The sequence below is a fragment of the Labrus mixtus genome, chromosome 11 (genome assembly GCF_963584025.1).
Source record: "Labrus mixtus chromosome 11, fLabMix1.1, whole genome shotgun sequence".
NCBI lineage: Eukaryota > Metazoa > Chordata > Actinopteri > Labriformes > Labridae > Labrus > Labrus mixtus.
In genome coordinates, this window is record NC_083622.1 from 28,936,521 (window position 1) to 28,944,384 (window position 7,864).

Below are 7,864 nucleotides of genomic sequence, written 5' to 3' on the forward strand. Positions count from 1 at the left end.
GTAAACATTACATTGACATTAGCTAGCTGCTAAAGTGTCTTAAGGATATGTACTGTAATGAGTTTGGCCGCCTCATGTTAGGGCTGTGTAGATGGAAACAGAGTTCTGTCTGTGGGATTCTGAGTTGTGCAGGACGGAGCGGGTTCAGCTGGACTGCGGTGTGTACACAGCGGGCTCTGGTTCTGCAGAGGAGTCGCTGCCTGGAAAGCCAGAAACATGCCGTGCCCTGTCACATTAGGTAACGTTAAAAACCCCGGATGGATATACGTAGGGCTAAAGACTGTCAATATGTACAACATAAATAATAATACAACACATTAGTAGCTGTTAGCAAATGTTGCCTCGAAAATATGGCCACTTTCAGTACATTTTAAAGTATGAAGTTTGGAGAACGTTTGCCATTATGTTGTCTGTAAAGTCAGTTTATCAATCGAGGTGTAGAAATCTCAGATAACAATAATGAAAAAAAAAAATCACAATATAGTTAGCAAAGATCTTCTACACAAGTGACAACACTACCTCAAATGAACGCTTAATTTTGTAGGAAATCTACCAAAATAATTCAGTATTTTACCTGATAAAAGACTGTCTAGAAATGCTCATTGTCATAAGTTGTTTTCTCTCCTCTAATTGACCCATTACTCGAAATTTCAACCCCTTATTATTATTTTTTTACTGCATTATACTCTGGCTTTAAATAGCATGGTCCCAAGATTTGAAATGTGGTATGGTGTCAATGTGGTTTTTCTTGTGTCACTTTTGTTCAGTGCTCGGTCAGCCTTCAACACCACAGTGGACCCCGATGAGGTGAGGAGATTCAAGTCACTGGCCAGCAAGTGGTGGGATGAGCAGGGAGAATTTGGAGCCCTACATGCCATGAATGACCTGAGGGTGCCTTTTATAAGGTGTGTGTGTACAAAATATGAATTTTAATATCCGTTCTATTTTTGAAATGGCCAGATTTCATGTCCCATTCACTGTCAACACAGGGGTTTGAGTGGCAGAGGCGTCAAGTAACTGTGTCAAAACATGACCCGGAGGAGTTCTGGCCTTGTGGTATTTGAAAGCAAAGAGCACATGAGGAAAACATTGGAGTAACATACATCAAAAGAGACAGGATTCCTCCGCACATTTCAGCCAGTAGCGGTTCAATGGCCCCGATGCCTCCATTTTGCATGTTTTGGCGGCTGGCTTGGCTGTTTTGATTGATAAGATCTGCTGTAGGGGCCCCACAAGATGATCATTACATTACCCATCCAGCTCTCCCTCCCCCCCTCTGTGGTGATGTTGGTGGTGGTTTTGATGATGATGTGTGTATATGGTGACAGTATGACAGACCTTGTCCCAGTGTGTGTCTGAGCGGGCTGGATATGCCTGATATAAGTCTGCCCTCAGGGCGTGTCTAAATGAGAAGACATAGCACTACTGCTGCTGTTGCTTCTCTACCAATTTAGATAATCTTCAGCTGACATTGTCAATCCAGACTCTTTAAAACTTTCCTTTTCTTTACTGATGATTTACGTTGAAGATTACAAAATCGTGCACTAAAGTAAAACCTGCATTCTCCAAAGCAATTTTGACTTGAATGAAAATCATGCTTTATCTTTTCTGCAGTGTTTTACTCAACACACCAATCTTTTAATATTAATATAAATTCTAAGTTCAATTTTGTTAACCAGCAATCTATAACAATATTGTAGTCCTGTGAAGTGTTTAATATTGACACTACTGCAATTATATATAAATAAATATACAAAAATGTAGACCAATTTGTAAATCTTAATACATCACTTATTCAATCCTATTTTCTCAATACTTCAAATTAAGAGTATTTCTGCCATAATAATGGGCACATTGACCCCATAGTACCTATGCAGTTTGGAAAAGTATGGATTACAATTTAAAAAACTAATAAATATGATTTATTCCTCACATAATATGTATGTACCCAGACAAGTCCTCAAATCTTGTTTTTTTTTACTTTAGCATTTATAAATAATGACAAATAGCCAAATCTGATGGTTAACCTTTTCTATGGGCATCGATGAATGACACTGGATTGATCTGAACTTCCTGTGTAGAAGTGTGGATGTAACAATGGCTAAAGACAAGTCTATACAATTGTATTATAAATTCCATATATTTGCACTTCAGCATCCAGCCTTTTCTACACTATAGTTAAAGAGGGTCTGGAAATCCAGGGGAAGTCTGGAAAACTATGGAATTTAATGTGTAAGAACCCTATGACCCTCTGCCATGATAAGCTGCATTCAGTAAAATGAATTGAAACTCCACTTGAACAGATTTTTGAGGCATAAGAATGAATGATTTTCTCGTGGCTGATAATACATCATGTGGAGATAAATCTCTACCTCACACACTTTTCTTAAGTAGCTTTTGTCTCCGTCCCCTGGCTTCAGGCACTGGCTGGGAGTTAGTTAGGTGGATGTCTGCCAACACACCTAATCTTCTTTTCTTCACTGTTTGCACGAATGCTCCTGCGACCAAGCAGAGCTTTAATGAGGACGATGCATACCCAGATCCTGGCCTGTTCTGCATGTTTAATGCCTGGGGCAGACTGTCATCAGACGTGTGTGAGAGAAGCAAAAAAAGGATAGAATGCAGGAACACAGGAGTGACATGGGGATGAATAAGAGCCAGAGGATATTTGTGTTTGCTGGCTGGCTGTAGCACATAGTGAAATGGGGGTGGTGGTGACAGTTGATTCTTTAAGCAGTGTAGAGATGTTCAGTGCTCAAACACCTCCTCATGATCAGCAGCATTGGGTTGGCTAATGTTGGCCTTTTCAGTTCCAGTGCTCCTGTGACCATAACATGATTGATTTATGTTTGGTCATATTTGAAATATAACCCACTGCTGATCTACCGATTCAGGGACAACCTGCTGAGTGTGCACAGAGCACTGCATCCTGGGAAGCCACTCTCAGGACTAAGGATCCTTGATGTCGGCTGTGGGGGAGGCCTGCTAACAGAGGTAAGTGTGTGTGAGAGAGAAAGACTCAGTGTGAATAAGCACATGCAGACAAAAATATCTTCCCCTGTATACATTCTCTGTCGACTCCCAATAGTTTCAATTGCTACCTTTCACATCACATTGAGTCTTTGACTCCCAGAGAGCAGTCTGTTTCTGTGTAGGATTCTGCTTTCAGTGCATTATAGTATCAGTCTTTTCATATCCATACAAGCCCAAAAGAACATTGATATGTCAGCCCGATTCTCCTTTTCTTTGATTTGACTGGTCTCAGCTTGGTGGATCAGACAGTCGGTCGTTTACAGTTGTTTATCTGTTTGTTAGTGTTGAAAGCCGGGCAGCCAGGACAGGGCTTCTGTCTCTGGCTTCATTTGAACTTAGGACATACCAGCTGCGTTGTGTGATTTAAGAAGACAAAATCAGGTCCCGTATTTTTGTATGGCTCTGTCTCACAGGCTGTCATATTCAGACACAGGCACACACACACATAGGCACACACACACACACACATAAAGTGTCTGTTCAGGTTGCGACTGTGGTTGTGTCTTTGGGTGTCTGCCATCCCCTGCCATCAGATGGGATCAGTTGTGGAGAGGAGAGAGATCAGCCTCTGGGCGAGCGAATGCTGCTCAGCAAACAGCCTGTGTGTGTAGATTTTGTCCAGAAGAGGGTGCTCGTGTTTAATTACAGCAACTTCTGACACTGAACCAGCTCTCTATAATGTGACTTAATGTGCATTTCTCTTTTTTTAAACGTGGACTAAACTAAGGTTATATTGCTTTGAAGGTAGTTTTATCATTTTATTTATCTTTAACTTTTTAACTTTTATTATTGGAGTATTAATGTTATCACTATTTGTAGTGCTTTTATAACTCTTTATCTTTACTATTTTATTATTTTAGCTCTTTATATTTGTGTTAATTTCTAAACATTTGAACCTATTTTTAACTCTTAACCTTTCTATTGTTTTAACTATATACATTTTATTGCTATCAGTGTAGTAGTCTCTACTTCTAAATCCATTTTATTTGCACCATGTTTTTTTTTCTTGTTTTTCGATCACTTTTTAAAATTTAATTTAATTTATACTTTATTGATCCCGCGAGGGGAAATTTGTTTTTTACACTCTGTCTAGTTAACATGCTACACAAACATAGGCCGAAATACACACACATGCACAAACAAGATCCTGTGGACATGCACTAATGGAGAGGTCTCAGAGTGAGGGGGCTGCCCACAGCGGGCGCTCCTGAGCTGGTGGGGGGGGTTAGGTGCCTTGCTCAAGGGCACCTCGGCAGTGCTCAGGAAGTGGACTGGCACCTCTCCAGCTACCAGACCAATTTCCGGACTTTGGGCCGTGCCGGGACTTGATTCCCTCTGATTCCCAACCCAAGTCCCTACAGACTGAGCTACTGCCGCCCCACTAAAGCACTTTGAATTGCATTTGATTTGTATGAAAAGTGCTTTATAAAGAAAGATTGATTGATTGAAGGTTCTCTTGTTTGCTACAAAAAACAAGCATTGCCACATCTTTTGAACTCCATGAACTTCTTTTATTCCCAAAGCCCTTTGTTTAACAGTCCAATTCACAAAATTCACCTTACTACAACATTATTTTAAAATGGTAAACTGCCCATCAACAGCACCTTTCTAGTCTTTAGACTCCTCAAAATGTTTTGTGCCATATTTTCATGTCTATATATTTAAGTGTAAACAGCAGTCTGACTTTGTTGTTTGGATGTTTTTGCTCTAGTAAGGCAGTTTAAAAAAATAATTTAACACACTGTGGATCCAGCTCTCATACTTCCTCTCCATTCATCATAAGCCCCTAGGTCGCCTGGGAGCTAATGTTTTGGGCATAGATCCAGTGGAAGACAGCATCGGCACAGCCCAGCTGCATTCTTCCTTTGACCCCGACCTTCAGGACCGGGTCAGCTACAGGGCCTGCACTCTGGAGGAGCTCTCAGCAGAGGAGGGGGAGGAGCGAGAATCCAAGGAGCGAGGGCCGGCCCAGTTTGATGCTGTCGTAGCATCTGAGGTGGTGGAACATCTGGCCGACCTGGAAACATTCGCTTTCTGCTGTAGCCATGTGCTGAAGGTGTGTTGTCCTGGGACAGTGTGTTTTTGATTTCCTCCAGCTGTACTCGTTTCAGATATTTCTGCAACAATACACTGTGGGTCTGTGTTTTCATCTGAGCATATGCTAATGAGCATATGTGATTTTGATATGTTTATATCTGTTTTTTATCACTGGGAATAGGTGAGCATGTGTTTCAATGTGTGTGGGTCGCACTGAAACTTGATGAGATTCAGTGAAAGCTGTGCATCAATACTGAGAGTAGAGGATCATAATCTCGTAGTTCAGTGGGCCAGAGGAGCTGAGAGGGAAAAAAGACAGCCTAATCTTTACTTAATGCCTCTACTTTTGGTTCAGGCACATCTGGGCTGTCTCTCTCTCTCTCTCTCCTGCTCTGGCCCCAATCTCTCAATTCTGCTCTTTTACCAAAAATAGCATTTACAATGTATCCTGCTTCCAGGAATCTATGCAGGGAGGAATTATTGCATTGTTTGGAATCATTTCAAAAGATGCAGTCAGGCCCTTTTATTTTCCACTTCTTCCACTCTTTCATTCAGTCCACTCTCCTTCTACATCTACTGCTGTTCAATTTGTCAGCATTGACTGAGGTTGAACTTTGAGATTTGGCCATTGACTGCATAAAAGAAGTGGACAGTGCTTCAAACCCTGAGGCTGTCTGTCCCCCATCTTCTTTTTCTGGTGCCAGCAGTTCAGTAACCATACTTAGATCTAAGACAGGGTGGATATTTATTGCCACACCTATATCTTGATTAACAACCAGTCAGGAATAGTGAAACTCTTAAGCATACTTTCCTTCATTATGTATTTTACACTGAATGTGACCATTTTATACAAAGGAGTATAATGCTGTTGTGAAGAGGACTTAGTGGTTGAGACATTCACTCATTGTGATAAATAAATGGTGAGAAATCTCTTGAGAAAACCTCTTTTCACACAGCATAGCATACTCATAGTTTGTTGTATTGCAACAAGTGGAGGGCCCCCTGCTGGCTATTAGACAGAATGCAGGTTTAAGGCATCTCTGCATTTGCTTGCGTTTTTAAACCAATGGCTATATCAACTTCTTATATCCACCCTATGGCTATGGCACAGTTCCTTTCTTATCTAATGCACTAAAACCAATTGTGTAAATATCTTGTAAAGCAGGGGGGGCATTTTAAATGTATTTTCTAAGGCAATAGTACATGTGCAAAGTGTTAATCTTAAAGACATTTTAAACTAAGACTGATCCTTTTCTCTGTTTGCAGCCAGGCGGCTCACTCTTCATCACCACTCTAAATAAAACCAACCTGTCATACGCGCTGGGTATTGTTGTAGCTGAGCAGCTCCTACGCATTGTTCCCAGCGGGACACACGACTGGGAGAAGTTCATCAGCCCAGTGGAGTTGGAGCGCCTCCTGGAGTCAAGTAAATCCATCCTCACACGGGGGGAACCGGTGGCCTTGTAAACAATAGAGAGCAGGTTATGACATGTTGAAAGAAGTTTGAAGTTTCATGTAAACCTATCTCTCTGAAACATGTTGTATGTACTCTGCTCAGCACATTTCTATTTGACAGTTCATTTTCAAGAGAAATTGTTGCTTGTTCAGGAGTTCATAAAATCATTCCGCCACCTTTTTTAAATAGCAAGATGTATATCCAGCAGATGGAATTTCAATTAAAATAGGAATAATTAATGAGTCCAGACAAAATCTGGAATTCATAATTTTGTGGCCAATGGCATTTTTAGTTTTAGGTTTAGGTTGAATATAACATTATTTTATTGTCACTTAACTGAATGGGATAAATATATTTGTTATAGGCCTCACTATCAGAACATAAGTTACCTGTTAAATATGTATTTTAAAAATTAAATGTATTATTATACAGATAAAAAAACGGTGGGGAAATTGTTTGGTTGTTGTTGCTATAATTCTCTCTTTCCTGTTTGCTTATTCAGATGGTTTCTCAGTGCAGTCTGTGGAAGGAATGCTGTATAACCCAGTATCAGGAGCCTGGAGCTGGACTAACAGTACTGCCATCAACTACGCCCTCCATGCTGTTAAAGTGAGGGACAATGCTAAGCCTGACCAGGCTGAGGAGAGCACCTCCCATAAAGACCCCTCTGCAGCCACACAGAGCTGAGCTATGTGACTGAATAAATCAGGACATAGGAAAATACAAAGTCCTGACTTCCTTGTGGAGGATTGAGACCAAAAAGCAAAGAGACAAACAGTGTGGCGACAGTATTATGATTGAACTGTAGTTACTGATTTGCACAAAGTAACATAACATCGTACTGTTGTTCAATGTTAATCTCAAATGGATGCTGAGATCTATAAGACAACTGTGAGTCCTCTTACTATGCCGTTCAGCAGCTTTATAATCTCAAAACTTCAGAGTTTATAATGTTCACATTGATCTGTTTAAGTGTACTCTATTTAAGATACTTTATGTTCTAAGTTTAATATTAAGTGATTTGCAACATCCTCTATTTATCTTCTGCCTTCAATCATTACTGAAGAGTGAGACAACAACAATAAAACGTCCGATTTATTTTCCCCTGGCTGCTTGGATTAAATATGTTTTCATGTTGGTTTTAGTGGCATTTCTTATTCTTAACCTTTCGTTAAGGGGTAGGCAGTCAGCCAGTCACATCTTTGGGATTAAAATGTGTCTTATGTGAAAGTATTACATAATGTAAATCAAGCCTGGAGGAAAAGACGCCTTGCTTGCACGTGTAGCATTGACACGTGACCGCTAACTGGGTTGTAAGTATTCACAAAGATGTTTTTT

General features: G+C 40.4%; 1 protein-coding gene across 1 annotated transcript; it reads left to right on the forward strand.

Moving 5' to 3' along the window:
- Positions 1–47: 47 nt before the first annotated feature.
- On the forward strand, positions 48–7,664 carry coq3 (coenzyme Q3 methyltransferase). Its single transcript, XM_061049432.1, has 6 exons — positions 48–238; positions 768–905; positions 2,895–2,994; positions 4,817–5,089; positions 6,337–6,496; positions 7,029–7,664. The coding sequence occupies exons 1-6, from the start codon at positions 48–50 to the stop codon at positions 7,211–7,213; spliced, it is 1,047 nt and encodes a 348-aa protein (XP_060905415.1). The 3' UTR covers positions 7,214–7,664.
- Positions 7,665–7,864: the final 200 nt, after the last annotated feature.

Bases quoted from the DNA above. Each gene is read 5' to 3' on its own strand.
- coq3 (XM_061049432.1), top strand. From the start codon at position 48: ATGTACTGTAATGAGTTTGGCCGCCTCATGTTAGGGCTGTGTAGATGG. The intron at 906-2,894 runs GTGTGTGTGTAC...CTACCGATTCAG, and splicing joins CTGAGGGTGCCTTTTATAAG to GGACAACCTGCTGAGTGTGC. The intron at 6,497-7,028 runs GTAAATCCATCC...TTGCTTATTCAG, and splicing joins GGAGCGCCTCCTGGAGTCAA to ATGGTTTCTCAGTGCAGTCT.